Source organism: Engystomops pustulosus, chromosome 7, assembly GCF_040894005.1.
Source record: "Engystomops pustulosus chromosome 7, aEngPut4.maternal, whole genome shotgun sequence".
Classification (NCBI taxonomy): Eukaryota; Metazoa; Chordata; class Amphibia; order Anura; family Leptodactylidae; genus Engystomops; species Engystomops pustulosus.
In genome coordinates, this window is record NC_092417.1 from 71,549,961 (window position 1) to 71,574,024 (window position 24,064).

The 24,064-nt window shown below is 41.7% G+C and overlaps 1 protein-coding gene across 2 annotated transcripts in view; it reads left to right on the top strand.

The window, feature by feature from the left end:
• Positions 1–24,064, top strand: part of PTPN21 (protein tyrosine phosphatase non-receptor type 21) — a 35,391-nt gene that overhangs the window by 7,776 nt on the left and 3,551 nt on the right. The window contains exons 3-18 of one of the 2 annotated variants that reach the window (XM_072116707.1): positions 5,517–5,686; positions 6,023–6,120; positions 6,584–6,651; positions 7,853–7,923; positions 8,284–8,371; positions 9,918–10,006; positions 10,563–10,650; positions 11,401–11,477; positions 13,464–13,562; positions 15,508–15,562; positions 16,588–16,669; positions 17,640–19,087; positions 19,311–19,451; positions 20,075–20,296; positions 20,404–20,532; positions 23,147–23,381. In XM_072116707.1, the coding sequence (XP_071972808.1) occupies positions 5,517–5,686; positions 6,023–6,120; positions 6,584–6,651; positions 7,853–7,923; positions 8,284–8,371; positions 9,918–10,006; positions 10,563–10,650; positions 11,401–11,477; positions 13,464–13,562; positions 15,508–15,562; positions 16,588–16,669; positions 17,640–19,087; positions 19,311–19,451; positions 20,075–20,296; positions 20,404–20,532; positions 23,147–23,381 (3,160 nt within the window). The remainder of the gene's footprint in view (positions 1–5,516; positions 5,687–6,022; positions 6,121–6,583; positions 6,652–7,852; positions 7,924–8,283; positions 8,372–9,917; positions 10,007–10,562; positions 10,651–11,400; positions 11,478–13,463; positions 13,563–15,507; positions 15,563–16,587; positions 16,670–17,639; positions 19,088–19,310; positions 19,452–20,074; positions 20,297–20,403; positions 20,533–23,146; positions 23,382–24,064) is intronic. The other variant, XM_072116708.1, reaches the window with a different exon arrangement.

The window sequence follows — 24,064 nt, forward strand, 5'->3', positions numbered from 1 at the left end:
GTGGATGTCAATCAAAGCATTTAGCAGTGTAAGGGTATCTGGAAATGTTGCAGGTTACATGCAGGATTTGGCCAATGCGCATCAATCCCATACACAACCATGCTACTGTATTTGCTTCAAGATTTTCAGGTGACCAGTGACCTCCCTTTGAAAACTAAGACACTCATTGAAGACCTAAAAATTACTCTTGGAAACCAGAAAAATGTCTGGAAAGTGTGTAAAGGGTATACACAATGCTTGGAGAAAACACTATACAGGCTTATTCACACATCCGTTTTTTTTTCTCAATATGCTATCTGAGATTTCCAATGACCGCATACTGAACCTTTTTGGTCTGTCTGTTTTGTTGTATCAGTATTGTATCCACATGTTTTGTGTTTTTTTTTTTTTTTTTTTTTTTTTTTTTTTTATATATCTGAGTGGCATCTGTTCACCAGTCTTTTGAACACCTAGTTCCCAGAATTATCAGCGAGAAAAATTGTTTGTGAAATAGGAAAAAGATAGGACATACTCCAAAATATTTTCAACAGACCACTGATCCATTGAAAAAAAAAATGAAATGAGAATAAATACATAAACTAAAAAGGGTCAGATGCTGTCCTTGAAAATCATATCATCATCGCAAACTGAGGAATACTAGCTGATATGTGAATAAACTTTAAAGGGGTATTCCCACGAAGACAAGTTTCTTATATGTACTCAGGATAACAAAATAACACATTCTCTAATTCATTGTTATTAACAAAAGTAAAGCATTTCACAGACATAAGTCCAACCTGTCTCTATCAGTCCTGCTGTACACAATTTCAGTTACCCCTAGACATGACCCTGTAACTTCTGACTTAGGGTTGGGGAAGCTATATTGGCTTTCTGTGTGATGCCGTGGAGCTGAGTTTCTCTCTATCTCTGTGAGCATTTTCTTTCATGGGAAAACCCCTTTAAGTGATCCTGCTCTTTCTATAGTCCAGAAGCTGAACCTACTAAGTGGTTGACAATTATCTCTGTATAATAACATAGAGAGGCTTTTCAACCACCCACTGGACTTTTTAGTATATAATAGTATATTTGTTTTGCAATAACTTAATGCAACTTTTAATTATCTCTGCTGCCATTGAATTGAAACATTCTAATTCGCACGCAGAAGCTGAATATTTTCTTTAATGGTGCATTATGTACAGTGTTTTTAACACAGCAGAACTTACCTTTCTCATGCCTTTTATACACAGTTGAGATATTGGCTAAAGATTATGCTAAATTGTGACATGATCTTGGCTGTGATGAAACATAAATGAAGATTCTTAGATTCAGAGCCTCAACTTTTACATTTTGTACAGTGTATCAGTGTAGGGAAGCAATACAGACCTTAAACAGTTAGTGATTGGTGAGGATATTAGAGGATTTTGTAGACTGGTCCATGCCCTTTAAAGGCTTTGCAGAGCTTTGGGAGAATATTTTTTTTTATTATTTCAGCACATCTACTATAACTTAAAAAAAAAAATCATAGTAGGGATTGCATGGCTCCTGTTCTGCAATTCCAACAAAACATTACAAGAGACAAAAGAGCAAAATTTTTAGATAATAATTAGTAAACACAGGCTCACAGGACCACATGAAGGTTGTATAAAATATAAGTCAATAAATGAAGTATTCACCTGTCTACGGACTTGTGAATCTATCTGATCTACGGAGGATTGTAACCCAAGATGTGGGTTGTAAGAGAGAGGTCGATCACAGGGTGAATTATACAATTTTAAGAAAAAAAGACCGTAAGAACACCGGAACATTTAGACACATGGTTGCAAAATCATGTGATTCAAATGTAAACAAAAGATTTAAAACGCATACAGTATACACTGATATATAAGCCGACCTGAGTATAAGCTGAGATGCCTAATTTTGCAACAAAAAAACGGTAAAACTGAATGACTCTAGTATAAGTCTATGGTGGGAAATGCACCGCTACTCTTTAATAAAATGTCCAGTAGCCTCCTCTCATTTAAAAAATGTCCAGCAGCCTCCCCTCTTCAATAAAGTATCCAACCGCCTCCTCTTACTAATTAAATGTACAGTAGCAGCCCCCTTCATTATTGAAATCCCCCACCCAGCTCCTTTAAAAAATGAAAGTAGTGCTTGCCCTCCATGTCCTCTTCTCCCTGTATCTCCTCTTCTGGTTTTCAGGTTCCCGGCAGCGCGGGCAGATGCACATCTATGTGCTCTGCCTGTGCACACACAATGGTGTCACTGCCCTGTCGTGGTTTGTGAGCGGAGAGTGCATAGACCATTCTGCCGGAGAGAAGATGAAGCCAGAGCATAGCGCTGGAGTTTAAGTATTAAGCTTATTTTTTTTTTATACAATCCAGCATAAGCACAAGGATTGTGCTGAAAAACTTGACTTGTACTCGGGTGTATACGGTATACAAATAACAGAAACACAAGTGGTTAGAGGGGAGGCAACCACCAAGTAGGGTAAGTAAAGCAAAGTATAAAGAGGAGGGAAAAAATGGGTAATAAATGTTGTTTATAACCATTTAGAAGAACACCAATAAGCGTTACACATGCAACCATCGTGCTGCTTCCCTGCCGGATCTCTCTTCATAGACAATAACAGAGCCGAAGTCCGTGTGAGAAGGAACATCTACAAAAAAGAAACCCAGTGCAGCTTCTTACCAAGTCCTTATCATAGAAATGGTTTATAAGCAATGGTAAATAAAATTCAAAAATGGCATCCCATGGTTTATTAAGCATTTAGGGATATTTTCCAGCTAAACCAACACGTTTCATTAAATAGGATTCTGGGAAATCTCGCCATTTGGTATTAAAAGTTGGTTGTTGCTCTGTTGTTTGTGTTCAGTGTCTGAGTCACAGGTTTCACTGAAACTATAGAGATAAGTGCAATAGCTGAGCTGCTATGTGGAATGTGAAGCACGTGCCTGCCCTGCAAAGACCCGCACAGCCTGAGATACTGACGTTACTTGTCTGCTCACAGCTTGGCATTGTATAGGAAAGCTGGGGCTCTGTGCTATGCACAAACAAACCTGTCAAGCCTACTCCACAAGAGATTCTGTTGTGCAATGCATTCCTGGGCTATAATGGAGCCAGCCTATTGGATGTACAGATGTTAGTTCTCATTGTATTCTTCATTACAGGTCCATTGTCACCAAATGATGTCACAATGTGTTTATTGTCCCACGGCCTTGATAGACAGCTGAATGCACTATGGTGGCTATTCGGACATGTGATTTGTAGGTCCTGCACCCAGATGGTCGATGACTCTCCGCAGCAGATTAAGATGCCAGACTTACTGCATGATGGCTATATGTGTCTTCACATCATTCCTGCCCAGCTGCGTCATCATCTGGGTAGACCAAAATAATTCACCAGGGCAAAAGAGTAGCGTGATATAGTAGAAGAGCAGCCATGGTATAAAAATAAGGGGGAACTGGAATACTTGTCGTGTGAACATGCAGGCAACTACAAATACCACTGTATCTAATCCTTTCATGTGTACTACCATATACTGCGCTGTTGTATATTACAGCTCCATTATGTATCCTTATATTTAGGATGACAATGATCAATCATCTATAGCTGACATTAGTCTGCCATCCCCACTGGGTGATGTGCCGCTGTCATTCCTATGTTATTTTGCATGTGTTTGATGGCTGGCAATGTATCAGGACGTCATTCCCACGTTGTTCTATTCAAATGCCATGAATTTGTCAGAATAGACACTTATAGCCAACTGAAAGAGTGGTCGGATGCCACTGATCACTAGCCTAATTGGTGACCTCTACAAATATATTACAAACCTGCCTCTGATTGGCTGCGAAAGCGATTTGACTTTGAATGATGCATAGCCTGACGACGCCAAAGCAGGAACTGCATTGAAATGGAGGGGGTCAGGTCAGGTTATCATAGTAACTTAAACAAAATGCTGCATAAAAGAATCGTTTATATACAATTGTATGACTTCTGTAAGCGAGTCGTGTTAAACTGTTCCCTGAGCTAATGTATCCAATTCTTACATCTGTGATAATGTCTACTTTAGCCAGAATATCCAATCTTTTGATGATTAATTACAAATGTCAAGGGTGGTTGGTAGGTCATTTCTTTACAACTACATGTATTGTACTGTATTCTGAAGGATTGGGGGGAGGGGGTTGCTCAGGCCTCTGTGGTGGACAAGTCTTCACATGTCTGGAGTAATGGAGCTAGTATGAGGTGTACAGGGTCAACAGGTGCGGTAATACAGGATATTTATGTGCACCCTCCAACTCTCAGACATTCATAAGATGGTTATGTAAAGTGATCTGTATGAATAAAGTGTATTGTTGGAGGCATGCATATATTCACCTACTCCCCCACTCTGGATAGGCAGTGTATACTACAGGAGCTATAGGCCAAACGAGTATATCATCATATAAATCCTCATTAAGTCAATAGGGGAAAAGGATCAGTTTTTTCTTTTGCTCCTTTTTAAACTAGGCTGAAGTGAGCATACTTTGGTAGTGCTATGTATCTTTCTAAATTTGCCATTGTGCTACATGTCTTTTGTTTTCTTTGTAATTCATGGAACTAAGCTTTTGTTCAAAAGATACATTTAGGAATACTGCAGCAGAGACATCCACTGGATAACTTGTTTTCATGCATTGTTAACCAAACATACCTTGAGAATGCTGTAGCTACACTGATGCAGACACATATCTTGTTTAATTCCTGAACTGAGTGGTTTTGCTCAAAAAACAATTGTAAAAACGATGGGAATGCAGTATGATGCAGCGGTTAAAATAAAGATACATGTTCTTTAATGTGTCACAAATGTTCTTTTTTTTACCACTTAAAACTGTAAATGTTATCACTTTTTCTGATTTTTTTTTTGTCTGTGGTGTCTTTGAGTGCTGCCATGTTAAAGGGCTCTAATAACCGGATTTAGTGATACATAAACAGCAATGGTCTAGAGCCAACCCATTGAGGTCTATAGAGAGTTTTCTAGGCATGTTCTGTGGAGGGAGGTGGAGTAGATTAGCTGTGACATTATACTGGGCACTGATGGTGTTTTCTAGAGTTCTATTCTATTGTAATTGCGTCTGTGATGTAATTTGGTTATGGCTGCACATAATTGTTAATCTATTATAATGCTTAGTGACCATAGTAAAAATGAGGGGGACAATTTTTTATGAAACAAAACATTTCAAAATGTATAGTTTTGAATAAAACCTTAAAAAATAGATAGGTAAAGTTACAGATGATTCCTTTTAGATTTCGGCTTCTGGTAATGGAGTAATTAATCCTAGTATTTTATTTTTCTGTGTTATGGGACTAATATTTTGTGGTTTGGATAGAAAAGAGTCTTTTTACTCTGTACTTACTGTACACATTGGGGAGCACAACTTACAGAGTGGTCTCTTCCCATTTTATTCTAATTTATTTTCTCTTTTATGATGGGTAAACAGTTAACTATATACAAGCCAGTGATGGAGCTTATGGCTCTAATATTTCTGTTGTTCTCTTGTTAGGTGACTTATTTCAGCCTCTGGTATTACAACAAGCAGAACCAGCAACGATGGGTGGATTTGGAGAAACCTCTGAAGAAGCAGTTGGACAAGTATGCCCTGGAGCCCACCGTGTATTTTGGGGTGGTTTACTACGTGCCTTCGGTGTCCCAGCTGCAGCAGGAGATCACCAGGTGAGGAGACAAAGATGATATGGACCAGCTGGACATATTTTATAGGGGTGCTTTAAATATGTGAAAAATAATAGTTTGCCATTCTCACAGTCGCTAGTCTCTGCAGTCTCGAGCCATTTAGATTTACGAGACCGTTGATTTTCTGCTGCATTGACATATGTGGCACTTGATCATTGGACCCAATCTCCCATTGAGGTGAATTGGAGCAGAGCATTAGATGTCATGGCCTAGACATGCTTACAATCTGAAAAGGGTGACAAATGTACATGTCGGTGTACTCGGAGATACTTTGTATGTGCACTGTAACATTATATGATTGCATCTTGTTCTTGGCAGATACCAGTATTACTTACAGTTGAAGAAAGACATTTTGGATGGGAAAATTCCTTGTAGCTTGGAGCAAGCGGTTCAGCTGGCTGGTCTGGCTGTGCAGGGTAAGTACACTGGCACCACTTCTGCTATAAACATTATAGATTTATATATATACTATGATTTACTCTAATATGAAGGACACTTTGTAAACTGGCACCGAGGACTCTCTGATGCACCTGGGGGAATATAACCTACCCTGTCTAGACCCTGTCTACACAGCATGCCTTCGGAGTTCTTGTGGTGTCCATACTTTGGGCCAGAGCTATTTGGGCATGGCCAGCACATTGGCTGTGTGCACAGAAGTTCTTCCATGACCTCCATCCTCTGGCTCCGCAGCTTCAGCTGTCCTGCTGGGAAATGTAGTTCTGAACGCATTATTGATTGCCTATTCCAGTGCAGAGAGTGTTAATTTGTTCCTCTTTTATTGAGATGGTCGCTGGTTATTTGTGATGGTGGGTGTGGACAGTGAGTGTACTGTTTCCATGCTATTCTCAATTACAGGCTTTTTATTTTTTCCCTTTCCAGCTGATTTTGGAGACTATGATCAGTACGAATCACAGGATTTCCTGCAACGTTATGCTCTGTTTCCTGTGGTAAGGCCCTTTGTTAACCCCTGATGAAACCTCATTGTTGTGGTCCAGTCCTGTATAAACAAAGCCTCATAATTGTGCAATGAAAGACTAATGCCTTTGAGTGGAAGCTTTTAAGGAACCTAGAACTGCCGAACTGAACGAAAAGTCCTTTCAGTTGAGCACTTCTAGGTTTGCTCCAATAAGTCCTGAACAGTCACGAAAGTGGGCCCAGCGGGGAACGGGAGAGGAGGGAGTGAGCGCTGCTCGTCCCCGGCCCTCTCCATAACGATGTATAGTACACGGCGTTGTATTATGGTTAAAGATAGGACACATTGCCAGGCCATGGGGATGTATATATACGGCGGCCCCAAAAGTCGTGCAACGGTCGTGTGAATGCGGCCTAAGACCGCGTTCACATGTTTCATTTCAGTTGCACCTAAAAAAGCAACAGGGAGGGGCTTGGCCCAATCACATATGCGCTTCCATTGAAACGCATGCAATTGGGAATGAGCATCACGTGTTTTGCAAGTTAACAATGCGAAAACACAGTGTTGTCATTACTGATTGCTTGCGTTTCAGTGGCAATGCATATTTGATAAAATGTAATTAAAAAGTAACTTATGAATGCGGCCATCACATATATTTATATGATGTGTAGCAATGCCATATTGCTCCCTTGAGCAGCCCATTATCCACTATAAAAAGGGTTCTGACATTGTATGGGAATAAAACTTTTTTGATATTTTCTGTTGATCCAGGGAGGTATTCTGCCACATCAGTCACAGTCAATATACCGGTACGTTATATTGCATTAATCCAGAAGGCAAAAACCCTGCAATGTTGATGCCAATTGGCCCAAAGCCAATTATTAGTGGTTGGGAAGGAATTTTTCCTGGCTTTGGGCTAATTGGCATCAACCTTGCCTTTTTTTTGCCTTCTGAATTAATGCAAAATAATGTATATTGACTGTAACTTGATGGACTGATGTCTTTTTCAAACTTTTTTTTTTATTATACTATGAAGCTACTTCTTGGTAGTGTACTTCTTGATGACATGCCTCTATGACATACATCATAGAGAAGGATCATGGGCATTTGGACTCTATTTTCCACCACTGGGGCCCATTTCACCTTGGTGTTAGGAGCTGCATACAAGTGTATAGGATCTGTAGGCTGGGAAATAAAGGATGAAGGTGATGTGAATGCTTGAATTTTGCTCTTAGGGATGGATTCAGGATGAAAAGACACTAGAAGAGGCTACACAGAGCGTAGCTGTGCTGCACCAAAAGTTGCGGTATGTTTCACATTTCTTATATAGGTTGCATTCACCTTTTGTATTTCTGGTTTGGCCCTACAGATGCTATATGGCTTCCCTACCCTATAGCAGATCTGCAGTAATAGTACATAGATATCACATGTTAACTGTAGCTTAGCTGCTTCTATCACCTAAGCTTATGCTAAGCTTCCTTCCCCCTCCACCATGCTTTGCACTTTGGCTGCTCTTGTTATGACTCGCTATTGTTTATTATCACAAGATAAGCAGCACATGAAGAGTTAAATCCAATTAATAAGCTATGACTAGTGGAGTACCTGAGTATACTGTATATGGTTTGATCCTTTGGAGAGACGTCTGTAATGCTGTGTCTTTTTGCAGGGGTCTCTCCCCTCCTGAGGCCGAGCTCTTATACATGCAGGAAATTGAGAGGCTAGAAAACTATGGAGAGGAAACATACCCTGCCAAGGTAATTAATCTCTTGACAGGATGGTGGGCGTAGAGGTAACTGGCGCGGGGATTGTCTGGACTTGTTCTGTAGATTTTGTTTCTGTGCAGATGTAATTATGGTTCTGTCACAGTGCAAAAAATGGTTCTGTTCAGTGAAAACACTCAAACAATAAAATCTTCCTTGAAAATATTTGCAGAAATAAACCAGTGCTACACCACCTGCTGGCAGATGCTGGTTACTGCACCTGTGGTTTAATTGTTTATTTTTCTGACTTTAAATTTAAAATGTTCTCACTTTATCCACAAGTTTCATATTATTTAACTTGAACTGATCTGGACTTAAATCCTGTCTTTTAATCCTTTGGCATCCGGTACTGATTTCCAGAGCTTAATTGACAATAATGTCACATGTTGAACAATTTGATATTATTTCAAGTTATTGATGGAAGATGTAAAATATGTAACTTCTAGACATTGTAACTAAACTGGCAAAAGACATAGAAGTGCTTCTCAATAAATTAGAATATCATCACAGAGTGAAGTTTTTCAACTCAAAAGTGATGATCTCAGAAAATGAGAATATTATATAAGAATGACTGTACACATTTTTTTGAATACAGTATACAGATACAGGCGGCACAGTGAGACAAAAGGATTGTAATCCCGTGTGGGTGCAGGCTCCAGGGATTCGACTCAAAAACCCCAGCGGATATCCAAAATTTGTAGATGGCTGCATTGAGCTAGCCGAAACATTGCACTGTATTTTCCACCTGTGAATAAATTTTGAATACCAAGGAGTGCTGCTCTTCTGTCTACAAATTTTTGAATACAGTAATGTTGTCCAAATTAAAAGTATGTTCAGTTAATGCACTCAATACTTAGTCAGGGCTGCTTTTGCATGAAAGACTATCAATGCGGCGTGGCATGGAGGTGATGAGATGATGGCGCTGCAGAGCTGTTATGGAAGCCCAGGTTGTGTGATAGCAGCCCTTAGCTCGTCTGCATGGTTGGGTCAGGCGTCTCATCTTCCTCTTCCAATATTCTGTATGGAATTAAGGTCAGACGAGTTTTCTGGCCAATCAAGCGCATTGATACTGTGGTTATTAAAGGAAACCTACCATGTGAACTAGTAGGTGTAAGCTGCAAATACCGAGCACCAGCTCAGGGTGAGCTGGTGCCGGAGCTTATTTTCGTTATTGTCATAAACTGCTGTATTGGGTTTAAACAGTTTTAAGCAGCTTCAGCGCACCTACATAGGAAGTGCCGGAAAGCCGGTGACGTCACTCGCACGGTCCTGCGCTTGGTGCGCGATAGCTGCTTCACATATAAAGATTAAAAAGTCTGCTGACTGACAAAAAAACATTTGCCTTGTTAATCTGTGATTGGCCAAATCGATCAAGTACATCACATGATCAGACAGCATCTTATTGGTGATTTTGTGTAGTATTTTTCTCCCCTTGGTAGACCGTTTTATCAGTTTTGTTGAAAGTGGAATCAGATGGTAGCATGGTGGCTGATAGTTATCGTCTATGTATGACCACTGATGATAGTCCTCTTATTATCAGGACAGCCAAGGTGCAGACCTCTCCATAGGAGCTTGTCTTAATGGGATCTTTGTCAGACACAAAAATGGCCGAACACCTGTTGTTTTCCGGTAAGTGACCAGACTTTTTTTCTTTCTACATTATAACACGTAGTGGTATAGTGATTACTAATGTAAAAGTCTATCTATTTTGTAATGTGTATTTGATATTGACGTGTATGAATGTTATAAAATGGATACAACCTTGAGGGCAAAAGTTAGAAATTATACAATATATACTATAGTTTACGTACATGTAAGATTTCATTGTTCAGTGTAAGATTTTCATATTACAAAGAAAATTGTCTACATTGATATATTCTAAAATATGTTAATAAGTTATCATGTAAACCAGCAAAGGGAAGGGGGGTGTTCTTAGCTCGCCAGATATATACGTGTAGCCCAAAATACCAAAAATCAGAGCCAGCTTAATACAGATACTGAACCAGCAGGGGGTGATGAGAGATAACCGGTAAGTGAGAAGTCAGTGGTCTTATGCTGTGAATGTTCTGAAGTACTGTACTTTAGGTTCACACACCTCTGGCAATTTTTAATTGGATCTTCATCCAGGGTAAGAGTCTGCCCCATTGCTTTCCAAACCTCTTATGATGGATTGTTTTCTCTGCAGTTGGATGGACATCACCAACATGTCCCACAACAAATCATTCTTTACTCTAGAGGTGGCTAGTAAGGAAGAGACGGTTCAGTTCCAGACTGTAAGTATTTCCATGTAAATGTTCCCACATATAGAATTTATTAATTTGTCACCATTCCAACATTACCTGTAAATAAAAAATCCCAAAATGACTGAACGGTAAGTCTGTGAAAATCAATTTATAATGATGATTCTGCTGTAAGTATTTCTATGTAAAGATTATTGTGGTGGGGGAAGAGGGTGCAGCGTGTATTATATGTGCGCAGCATTCCATAAGCTTCTGCTGGTAAATGGTCAGTTCCTTTTCAATGAGACCTTTTAGGGTCTTTCACGACAGAACCTTAATTACAGTTCACAAGTACTATTTTTTTTTTTTTTTACTATACACTATTGTGACTCTATTCATATATTCTAACCCTGTGCTGGTGGCATCACTGTGCACATCCTGCATTATACTCCAGAGCTTCACTCAGTATTCTGCTGGTGGTGTCACTGTGTACATATGCTGTGTTACACCATGTACAATTAAAAAAGTTTTTGTCACAAGACAATAATACCGTAGTTTCACAACTAACACTTAGTTTTCAGAAGTGTATTTACAGTGCTATTTACAAATACTTTATTAAATAATAATAAAAAAAAACACTTCACCACGCCTTGCTGAGAGAAGTCTAACGGGACACAATTTTGAGGTGCCAAAATGAGGGTTCCAAAAACATTGTGTGTATGCAGCCTAAAGATTTTCAGTGTGATAACGTATGACTTGTTGGCTCCAGGTGTTTCATTATTTCTGTTGTGTTTTTCTTTTTAGGAAGACATGGAAACGGCAAAGTACGTGTGGAGGATGTGCGCTGCTCGGCACAAGTTTTACAGAATTAACGGCAACCTGTAAGTAGGCATATGACGGCTCCCTCAGATACATCAGCCCTGTCGTAATGCACTCAATTTCTCTTCTAATTGCGCTATACATATACACATACAAACTCCCATTGTCTTGTTTGTATGTAGGTTACTTACGGTTGCTATGATTGTACTCTGAGTGTGTTGGGTTATTGTAAAGTGTTTGTTGAGTTAAGGGCCATTTATATTTGACATAAGAGTCTGCAGTGACCCCCCCCCCCCCCCCCCCCATCAGCTGTTCCTCTTTATCCACCTCTCTGTCTGCTACCACTGCTGTGTACATGCAGGAAAATAGAGAACCATTGTCTCCAAGCTGTGCAGGTCTTGGCCACTTGTCACCCCACCCACAGATTTTTCTCTGCCTGGTGCCCTCCATATAATTAGGCCTTTCTTTGGGACATCTGTCCATATTCATGATGCTTTACTAAGGTGGCACAGCTGCTTGCAATAGCCGGCTGTCTGCTCCTATCGCCCTCCTCTGTGGTCAGAGGTACAATAACATTTGTACATTATAGGCAGATTCACTAAAGTGCTTTTAAAAGGAAGCAAATTCGACTACCAGATCTCTGCTTGCTGGTGAATATTGGACCTTATACTTTATACAGCTAATATAACTAAGGCTGTTGTACAATAATTGAGGGATTTTGTGGGTTCACACTATCTATGGCCTATCCTCATAAAGATAACTGTGGGAATACAACTCTTGACACAGACTAGAAGTAGGGTCTGTGTTTGTGATGTGTACTGTATGTACTGTAATCTGAATTCTTTACAATGCATACCTCGTACTATCTACATTGCTGGGTTCTGCACCTTTGGTTGTTACTTTTTTCATCATTTGTTTGCATAGCTTGACAAATCACGATAATGTTGTGGAAAATCTGACAATGTGTAGTGAAATATGGAGGGTTTCCAATGTCCTACAGATTAGCTGTTTATCTTGTTAGAAATATTCCACCTAATAAATGCATTTTCCCAGGTTTCTAGATAACTGTTATCTACACTGATTCTTTGAAACAGTCTGGCGTAAAATGTATTCAATCTAAATGTCTGGAAAAACCAACATTTGCCACAGCTGGGTATGGTGGGGATGGAGGGGAGGTCAGGGTGGGGACACTGTGGCCAGCAAAATTGAATATAACCTCCTCCTGAATACTGGTGCAGGTTTTAGCTGAAATTTATGCCAGGTTGCAGCTGGCACAAATTTCAGTTCTGGCTTATTAGTGCTGCTCCAGAATTAGTAAGTGGTCGGAACCTCTTGATGAACCTGACATGTCGCACAATGCAACCGTTCTTATAAATCTCCCCCATATTCTTCATTTTCCTATTTAAGACTCTTTCTTCATATCATAATCTTCTTACAGGAAAGTAGACAAGCCTTTTAAAGGGGACCTGTCATTGGGGCGTCTGCGCAAGGCTGCGAGTCAGTGTGTCATCACCGCTCTCCAAACTCTCCCTCTCCCTCATGCAGACACTAGCTGACCCCCTGTGCAGGGGAGGGGGTAGGTTAGTGTTAGAGATAGGATAACATTACTTCTCTTTACTGGCGCAAAGCCAATTTTAAAATTGAATGGAGTTTTTATTATAAAAGAAAATTTGTAACACTTATTAAACAGCCTATGGGAACCATGTCTTTAGGTTAACATGTGAATGTGAATTTTCCCTTTTAAAGAAGTATTTTTACTTGACAATAAATAGCAGTTGATAGATGACCAATGTAATTGGCGCTTCTGAGTACTTCCTTGACCTTTTCAGTTTCCAGCTTAGAACCCTATAGAGTTCAGTTCTTAGTAATCCTTTTTGGTCATGTTTGGATGCAGTGTCCTGCAGTAACTAATTCCTTGATCATGACCCAGCTGATAAGCTGTAGACTCAAACAACCAGCATGAAAACATTAGGTTGTTGCAGCAGCACAGAGTATTTTAGTAGTGTCTGCACTTCTTCTTCTTGACCTCTGCGTCTGTTTATTCTCAGTGGTTCCTCAGATCCTCCTCGTGTGGACTCTGCCCAGAAATCTTCTCTTCTGTCCTTCCAACGCTTTCCAATTCTGTCCTGTCCATTACTTCCTAAAGGGTGAGCTGGAGAGATCTCGCCTGGTCTAGGAGCCTGTAACCTGCGCTGTTGCATGATTTGCACTCTTCTGTCATGGCAGGTGCTATACACTTATAACCAGCATGTCAGAATGTGGCCACCTTGTGGGGTGGAGCTAGAGTGGGTTTTTCCATCTGTCCAAATGCATGTTGGCATTTGTAGTTCTACTGAAGCCAATGTGTACGGCGTAGCTGTGACTTTGCGTTTTTAATGTGACATCTAGGATTAGTTAAAAAGGTTTTTTTTTTTCCATTTCTGACAAAAATTAAACATCTTTTTAATGTAGGTTTGTAATTTCTCGGGTAAAGAGAGCGACTATAGCAATGTTTTTCATAGTGTGGATGGGGGATTTTTTAAAATAGATTATAGCTATGCCCGCCGGGCGCGTGTGCTGGAGAGGAGGAGGAGGTGACCACTCCCCCCTCCATAGAGAGAAGAGGCGCACGGCCGCACACACGGGGAAAGATGGAGCATGCTCTATCTTTTTCCTGTGTACAGCACGGAATGGTGCTACACATGTGTAGCACTGTACCGCCGTTGGGCCGCCATTGCCATCTATGGGGACGTATGTGTGGCCACATATACATCCCCGCAGACGGCCATGTGAATGCATCCTTATTGGAAAATATTAACGTGTATATCTTTATATATCTAATACACTCACACAAAATATGTATGTGTGTGGGTTTTTACTTTATATGTCCCCATAAGGTCAAATGAAAATGCCTCTGGTGGCATTCTGTATAATTTCAGTACTTTACAATAGTTTATTTTATATTATTTGGCTCGCTGCCAGCAGCATGTGGTGACTCCAGGGGATGGGGGGTTGGGGCAACTGCAGCCTGTGTGTGGCTCCTCATGCATTCTTCCCCTGCTAAAAACCATCCCCTCCCTCCCCTGATTGGTCAATGCATATGACACCAAGAGGGGAGGCTTTAAAGGAACTTATCAGCAGAAATTGACCAAATAAAGCACTACCAGTATGTCATCAAGCAACTGAACATCTTCTAAATCATATCTATTTCATGGTCCAGCGCAGTGACATTATTCAGAAAATCAACTTTGAAATGATTTGGCTGTGTAAAGTCAAGGAGTCGGAGAGTTTAACACTGAAGTCAAGCTTTCCTCTTCACTGTTATTGATGGTCCTACATCCAGACACATCACTCAACAGACCTCGTTCATTCTGAGGTGAGGAGAGCTTGACTTAAGCTGAGCTCTCCGCCTCCATGACTTAATACAACCAATTTAAAACTCACTTCAAAGTCGATTTTCTGGATGACTGGCTATGAATGAGAAAAAAACGAATATCTTCCACTGGCCAGTCAAACCCTATTGCAATGCTGTGGTGGGTCCTTAAGAGAACTGTGCTTAAACCTATGTCTATAAACCTTGATAAACTAATAAACTGCAGTTGTGTTGTAAAGAACAGAGAGAATTAAAGTCCTAGAGAGAACAATGACTTCAGGTTATTGCTGTAAATGTGGATCTACGACATACATTCATGATGGTTCTTAGTTTTTCACTTATGGCGTCTCCATTTTGCATCATTTTTGGTAAATTATCAATCGCAGCAGAATCTTGTTCATTTGCCTCTTTAAAAAAAAAAAAAAGACTTTCAATGGCAAGACTTGTCTTTATTTTGTCCTAGAATTTAGAGAACCTAGAACTGTAAAACTAGACATTTAGTCGGGTAATACCCTATTTCTAGAGTTTGGAAGACTGGGACAACTTTTTATTTATTTTTTAATAAATATTTACTATAGAATAGTGAGTATATTTTCTAGCATTTTGTTTGTATCCATTTGATTTGGCAAGCTCTGTGAGCGCTATATAAATAAAGGAATTATTATTGTATGTCTTGGTGGCTATGGAATATTTGCATTCTTTATATAGTTCATTATTAATTATCATTTATCTTCCTCAAGGCAAATGCAGGCAGTAAATCCGGTGCGACGGCGGTCATCGACAAGAATTTCACTGGTAAGAACACTCATCTATGATTGTTATTGGCGTCTACCATTCAATTGCTGATATAACCAGATAAAGCCAGTGAAAAACGTCAGAGTTCAGAAATGTAATTTGGGGAAGGTGAAGGTGGTGACGACCTCATGATATAGAGGCTGGTTGTCAGCGGTGTTGTTCAAGTAATATAATGGGGGACATTTATCCGAATTGTGGTAAACTTGAGGTAAAACTGTTGTAGTTGTCCAAGGAAATCAATCAGAACTCTGCTTTAATTTTATTTTATGCTGTGGGAAAATGAAAGCTGAGTTCCAATTGGTTACCCAGGGCAACTAGAACAGATGTGCTCTCAGACACTTTTGATGACTCTCACTCAATGGGGCAGATTTACTTACCCGGTCCATTCGCGATCAAGCGGCGCGTTCTCTGCGATGGATTCGGGTCCGGCAGGGATTCACTAAGGCAGTTCCTCCGACGTCCACCAGGTGGCGCTGCTGCGCTGAAGTTCCCCAGATACACTGATCTTCACCAAGCCGGACCGAGTGAAGGTAAGTGCGAGTCCCGCAACACATTTTTTTTTCTTTAAATGCGGCGGTTTTTCCGAAACCGTCAGGTTTTCGTTTGGCCACGCCCCCCCCATTTCCATCACGTGCATGCCAGCGTCGATGCGCCACAATCCGATCGCGTGCGCCACAATCCCGGGGCAATTAAGGGAAAATCGGCGCAATTCGGAAATATTCAGGTAACACGTCAGGAAAACGTCCCTGAATGCAGAGCCGTCGCTTACAGTGAAAGGGGGGCATTCTGAGAAGGAGAGAGCTTGACTACAGCATTAAAATCTCAGCGTCTAAGTCTTGATGCAATCATTTAACATTTCAATTAAAAATAGATTTTCTGAATAATTCCACCACGCTATAAGGTGAATAGCTGCTTGGCAATATACAGGTAGTGGTTAGTTAGGCTAATTTCTGCTGATAGTTTTCCCTTAAGCATATTATTATATTTATAACTATGTTCTGACTGTGTTATTTTGTATATTGCAGCCAAAGCACCAGCCGTACATGATCCCTCCTACACAGATGCATTACAACGGACACTACAATGAGCCCTACACCTCCTCACAGGGTAATAGGACTTTTGCTTCTTTTCCTCTTCTTCACTTAGTGAACTAGGCAGTTGTTTCACAAATTTCAGCCTTGATTAGTTACTTGTTTATTCACCACAGCCTAAACCTAAACCAGAAGTGGCTGCTAGCCAGCAATGTGGAATACTGTAAAATAATGATATGTTGCCTTGTAATAGAAATTGGTTTAGTCACCTATTAAAGGACATTGCATTGCCCCCCCCCCCTCCTCCCCACAAAGTTCAGATTGCAGATACCTTACAGTAGTAAGAGAAAAATTACTCTGACCGGAGCTCCAACAATCCTTTATAAATTCTTTATGAATCCAACACAGTATATTGCGTGACGCATCAATCTTTTTCAATGAGTATTGCACGTCTCCACAGGTTTCTGACAAGAATAGGTCACCATTCAGACCAACTCCATCGCGTTTCCTAATCCTCCTTCATTGCCATCTCACATATGTGACTGTCTAGATATGCGCATTTTTACAAATGTTTTGTGAGTATATTTTTAATAAAATTTGAAACTACAAAGAATATACTACACTATCCGTACGCGTATTTCTTCTAGTGAAATTGTCTTAAAGAGAGATGGCAATGAAGGAGGATTAGGAAACGCGATGGAGTTGGTCTGAATGGTGACCTATTCTTGTCAGAAACCTGTGGAGACGTGCAATACTCATTGAAAAAGATCGATGCGTCACGCAATATACCGTGTTGGATTTATAAAGAATTTATTAAGGATTGTTGGAGCTCCGGTCAGAGTAATTTTTCTCTTTCTTTTGTTTTAATTGTGGGACTGTTTGTGGACCGGTCCTGAGCCGTTGTTGGCTCCTAAGAGCCAAGTGTGCAACACATTAAGATTGTTACCTTACAGTAGTAACTGGTGAATATCTCATGGCTTCTAGCCAGATTGCAGCTGCTTAAGCCACCATGAATAGATCTAATACCTTTGTTTCGATCGTTCCAGACAATCTGCCAGTATTCGTGAGCAATCAGAATGGCTATTACTATCACTCTCAGACCAGCCTGGACCGCAGTCCACATGACTACAACGGCAGAATCCGGAATGGCAGCGTTTACAGCGCTCACAGCACCAACTCTCTTAACACTCAGCAGCACTACATGCAGCCCTCTCCTATGTCATCCAATCCCAGCATCACTGGCAGTGACATCATGAGGCAAGAGTATATCCCCTCACACCGGCACAGTGCTCTCATCCCACCATCATATCGCCCTACTCCGGATTATGAGACTGTCATGAGACAGCTGAACCGGGGTATAATCCATACTGACAGGCAAAGCCATTCAATGAGGAACCTCAACATTGGCAACTCTTATGCCTACAGCAGACCAGATGCTTTAGTTTACAGCCAGCCAGAAATCCGAGAGCATGCACAGTTTGCTTCACCCCAGTCTCCTCATTATCCTTTCAACCTAAACTATAGCTTTCATAGCCAGTCACCGTACCCTTACCAGGCAGAACGTCGCCCAGTGGTGGGTGCGGTCAGTGTCCCTGAGCTGACCAATGTCCAGCTTCAGTCTCAGGATTACACACCTTCCAACATCATGAAGACTCAGGTCTATAGGCCTCCACCTCCATATCCATACCCACGGCCTGCCAACAGCACCCCAGATTTGACTCGCCACCATACAAGCAGCAGTAATCCTGATCTGATCACTAGACGCGTCCACCATTCTGTGCAGATGTTTCAGGAGGACAGTTTGCCTGTGGCTCATTCCCTTCAGGAAGTCAGCGAGCCCCTCACTGCAGCCCGTCATGCCCAATTGCAGAAGAGGAACAGCATCGAAATAGCTGGAATTACCCAAAGCTTTGAAGGGATGAGGGTAAAGGAGAGGAGCACATCTTCATCTGCTGCAAATGTGGCATCCCAAAGAATCTTGCTGACTGACATTGACCGCACAAAGGAGGAGCAGAGTGTTGAGCATGAGAGAGGGCGATATGGTCACAAGAAGTCTTTGTCAGATGCCACCATGCTCATCCACAGCAGTGAGGATGATGAAGAGGACAATGATGAGGATAACACCACCAGTGTTTCCCAGGCCCCACTTTATGATCGTTCCCAACTGAGGCCAGTGATTGAGACCTACACTGATGAGTCTGAATCCAACTACCCCTACAATTCAATGCCTGTCAATCATCTCCATATCTATGAGCACAAGCCACCTGAGATGGAGAAGGAGCGGAGATTAACTGCTGCAAGCCCAATACAGTTTGGTGCAGAACACTTGACTGGTAGGAGAAGCAATGGATCAATCCCACCATCAGTATCTGAATCTGACCTCACTGCTGTTACCGTTCGATATAGAACAAAGAAGGAGCCTGTGAAGAAGAGACCTGTGTCTGATGTGCTGTCTGCTAAGAAGGACATTGTAGAAGGGCTACCACCTTCAGGGGTGAGTACAGACCAGAAAGCAACCAATGAAAATTACTTCTGGCCAGAGCAGCGTTTTACTCCATGATAGTACCCTGAATGAAGGCATGAGAGGATGTATAGAATGTGAATGAGTGCCAATGCAAGGCTTTACCTGTAATTTTTCACTGTGTTAATGTGTGGGATATTATATGCTTGGATGGGATGACCTGACTTATTTTCATACCCTCCATATTTTATTGCAGGGATTAAAGAAAGGGACTCGCACAGAAGCTAAAAAAATGGGTCCCTTAAAACTGGCAGCTTGGAATGGGTTAACTGTGCCACGGATGCCACTTCTGGATGACGAGAGGGAGGAGCCAGCAAGAGCATCCAATGATGAGAGGGTAAGTAATTGCCACACATTGTTAAAGATCTAGTACACTCTAATAAAATGAAGGGACGATCGGAGCCAAAATAATGGACAAGGAATGGCTTTGCTCTCATGAGATAGGTTACAAAATGTCTTCTAATAACTTGTGATTTATGCAAAGTTTCACCTCCACGGATACATTTTAGCACACTTGTAGTGAAGGAGGGAGATGTTGGCATGTTCCCTTCTCCATCATCCACAACACTTCTTTGATTGGGGCTGCACAGATTCTGGCACAATTAGAATTTCTTTCTCAAGCTGCCAAGGTTCGATCCCTTTGTGCCACTTGTTTAATGGGCTGTATGGAAATGAGCAAGAGGAGCTACAGGCTCCATTAGCACCTATCTCCTTCATCCTGGTGGTAGATGCACATTAAGAACACAATATGCTAATTAGGCTCTTTAATTTCAGGTGGGTTGGGTAAAAGGTTCCTTTTTAGCCATAACCTCATAAAACGATGTATGGGCTGGTCCCTTCATTGTGATATGCATTGGGCCTGTATCGATATCTCTAGATTGTAACATCATGCATTTCTTGGTTATTTCGCCACAAGTAGAACTTAAGTCCTCAGTTGTGACCCCTCTGCTAATCTTTTAGTGCAAACTCCTTGAAGAGCGCCTGGAACAGGGCATGGTCTTCACAGAGTATGAACAGACCCTCAAGAAACGGCTTCCGGATACCGAGTGCACCATAGCACGCCTCCCAGAGAACGCAGAGCGCAACCGTTTCCAGGATGTGCTGCCATACGATGACACCCGTGTGGAACTTGTGCCAACAAAAGAGAATAACACGGGTTACATCAATGCCTCTCACATTAAGGTAGTGCACGCTGGTGTCTCTCCTCATGTAGATAAACTCTAGTGTATCAATTAGGTGTCAGTGTTTTCTCCACCAGCTATGGTGAACATGTGCTGCCATTTCCGCAGGTGGCGGTTGGCGGTGTGGAGTGGGATTACATTGCTACACAAGGCCCTGTGCAGAACACGTGCCAAGACTTCTGGCAGATGGTGTGGGAACAGGGAGTGGCCATTATCGCCATGGTAACGCTGGAAGAGGTAAGTCCTATGGGAGGAAGGGCTACTGCTATCAGCTCCTGTTCAAGGCCGTCTGTAGAGGCCGTCTGTAGAGGTGCCATGGGTTTTTGAACACATTTTTCCACATAGCTGGAAGTGTAAGCAGGTCCGATGTACATTACAATGCAAAAGGTGTAGTAGAGCAAACATCAGTAAGAGTCAAATGATAATGTCTGGTAGACGGTGAATCAATAGGAGGTGGAGGGCTCCCCACACGTTCAGTCTCCTACTGAAGACTTCCTCATGGGTGAAGTCAACCATCACCATCACTTTCTAGTTTGCACTGACTTTGTAAAAAATAGTGTTCCGTAGGAACTCTAGCAGCAGTTTGCCCAGATGAAGGCCAAAGGTGTGACCCTCAGCAAGAAGTTAGTCACAAGTCTGTGATTTCTAGAATATTGCATCTTTACAAAATCCAAAACTCATTTAAATACCCCAAGAAGGCTGGTTGCCCTTAAAAGACAGGTGCAAGAGAGGACAGGATAATGCAGATGCCAATCTCCGCGGGTAATCATTTCAACACTGCAGCTGGAATTGCTTGTCAGTTCAGCACTGAGCCAGGGTAAAGCCACGTCCCATAGTGAATGTAAGTGTGTATCGCAAATTTCTTAAATAACACGTGGTTCCTATCTTGCATTTTGCTCTAATTTAGCCAGCAATTTTCATGCAGGACAATGCCTCCTGTTACACAGAAAAACGAGTAAAGCAGTTCCTTGAATCAGAAAACAATTAAACAATAAAATGGCCAAACAAGAGCAGTGAGAGAGGCCAGTGATGTCCTGTGGCTGCAGATACAAGATAAGTTGTATTCTGCTGCAGTGCTCTAATCTCCTTGCAATCTGTGATTAGGCTTCAAATCTGTACAGATCTGTTGTCAATTTGCTGACTTTCCTACAATTAGCAGGATAGCAAATGCAACTCAGAATTGGTACAGGATGATTATTTCGATGTATGTACAAAGTATAGTGAGTGCAGCTCTGGAGTATCATATAGGATGTAACTCAGGATTAATATTGTATGTACACAGTGACTCCACCAGCAGAATAGTGAGTGAAGCCCTGGAATTAAAAACAGGATCAGAACAGCATAAGTAATGAAATGTACACTCACCGGCCACTTTATTAGGTACACCTGTCCAACTGCTCGTTAACACTTAATTTCTAATCAGCCAATCACATGGTGGCAACTCAGTGCATTTAGGCATGTAGACATGGTCAAGACAATCTCCTGCAGTTCAAACCGAGCATCAGTATGGGGAAGAAAGGTGATTTGAGTGCCAGAACGTGGCATGGTTGTTGGTGCCAGAAGGGCTGGTCTGAGTATTTCAGAAACTGCTGATCTACTGGGATTTTCACGCACAACCATCTCTAGGGTTTACAGAGAATGGTCCGAAAAAGAAAAAAACATCCAGTGAGCGGCAGTTCTGTGGGCGGAAATGCCTTGTTGATGCCAGAGGTCAGAGGAGAATGGGCAGACTGGTTCGAGCTGATAGAAAGGCAACAGTGACTCAAATCGCCACCTGTTACAACCAAGGTAGGCAGAAGAGCATATCTGAACGCACAGTACGTCGAACTTTGAGTCAGATGGGCTACAGCAGCAGAAGACCACACCGGGTGCCACTCCTTTCAGCTAAGAACAGGAAACTGAGGCTACAATTTGCACAAGCTCATCGAAATTGGACAGTAGAAGATTGGAAAAACGTTGCCTGGTCTGATGAGTCTCGATTTCTGCTGCGACATTCGGATGGTAGGGTCAGAATTTGGCGTCAACAACATGAAAGCATGGATCCATCCTGCCTTGTATCAACGGTTCAGGCTGGTGGTGGTGGTGTCATGGTGTGGGCAATATTTTCTTGGCACTCTTTGGGCCCCTTGGTACCAATTGAGCATCGTTGCCACGCCACAGCCTACCTGAGTATTGTTGCTGACCATGTCCATCCCTTTATGACCACAATGTACCCAACATCTGATGGCTACTTTCAGCAGGATAATGCGCCATGTCATAAAGCTGGAATTATCTCAGATTGGTTTCTTGAACATGACAATGAGTTCCCTGTACTCAAATGGCCTCCACAGTCACCAGATCTCAATCCAATAGAGCATCTTTGGGATGTGGTGGAACGGGAGATTCGCATCATGGATGTGCAGCCGACAAATCTGCGGCAACTGTGTGATGCCATTATGTCAATATGGACCAAAATCTCTGAGGAGCTTCCAACACCTTGTTGAATCTATGCCACGAAGAATTGAGGCAGTTCTGAAGGCAAAAGGGGGTCCAACCCGTTACTAGCATGGTGTACCTAATAAAGTGGCCGGTGAGTGTATATACACGGTGAATAGGGATTGCAGCTCTGATGTATAAAAACTGTGTTCAGAATACTACTCCCTTAAATGTAAAGACCCGAAGTCTAGAGTCCTTAACAGAACAAAATGAATGAAAATCCTCTTGTAATCCACCCATCGTGTGGGGGATTCTGTCCAGAGCTGGGGTCTTCTTCCTCTAATTGTGCCATGCAGCACCAGTCTTTTATGGTTTTATGACAGGTTATCAGATGATGCGTAATAATTTCTCCTCCTCCATATTCTCTCCCTTACAGGAGGGTGGCCGAGAAAAGAGTTACCGCTACTGGCCCCGCCTGGGTTCAAGGCACAACACGGTCACCTATGGCAGGTTCAAGATTACCACCAGGTTCCGTACAGACTCGGGCTGTTATGCCACCACAGGCCTCAAGATAAAACACCTTCTGACTGGTCAGGAGAGGACAGTGTGGCACCTGCAGTACACAGACTGGCCAGAACATGGTCACCCAGAAGACCTGAAAGGATTTCTTTGTAAGTACATTTTACTTTGCTTTTTGTGAATTTGGTCTGTAAGTTCCTTGGTATTTTATTCTGATAATATTCCACGTTGGAAGAGATGGTAGATATTCATATGTTTTTTGCTTTGATGTAATAAAATGTAAAAATCAAACTGCAATTTATAATAGTACAAGTATAATACAGGAAGGTTTAACCTTTAAGCAAAACATTTTGGGCCATATTTATTAGAGCGTTTGCACCAGTTTTCTGTCTGACTTTGCACTGAAAAGAATGTGCAAACTGCTTGCACGTGTATCTATAAAGTGCTGCATACCCGATTCTGCACAAAATTATCCACCGAAAGGGGTGTTCTGATGCACAGTCGGACCACTCACCACATTTATCAAGCAAAGTCTGACAGAACTGTGTCACATGGTTGTTAAAAAAAAGTTGGTGGAGCGCCAGATTCATGAAGAACGTGCGACACAATTCCGGAATCTGGCACTATACACAGGAAATTTCACATAGTGGCGTTTGCACTGTGTTTGATAAATGTGGGCCTTTGCCTACATAAATGCATATTGTGATTTTTGTCTAGATTACGTCCTACACACCATTTGCATCCAGAGCAGCATTCACAATTCTGTATATCTAAGATAATGTGGCATAAACCAACCAGTGAAGTACTATATACATATGTGGCTACCAGTAGCTTT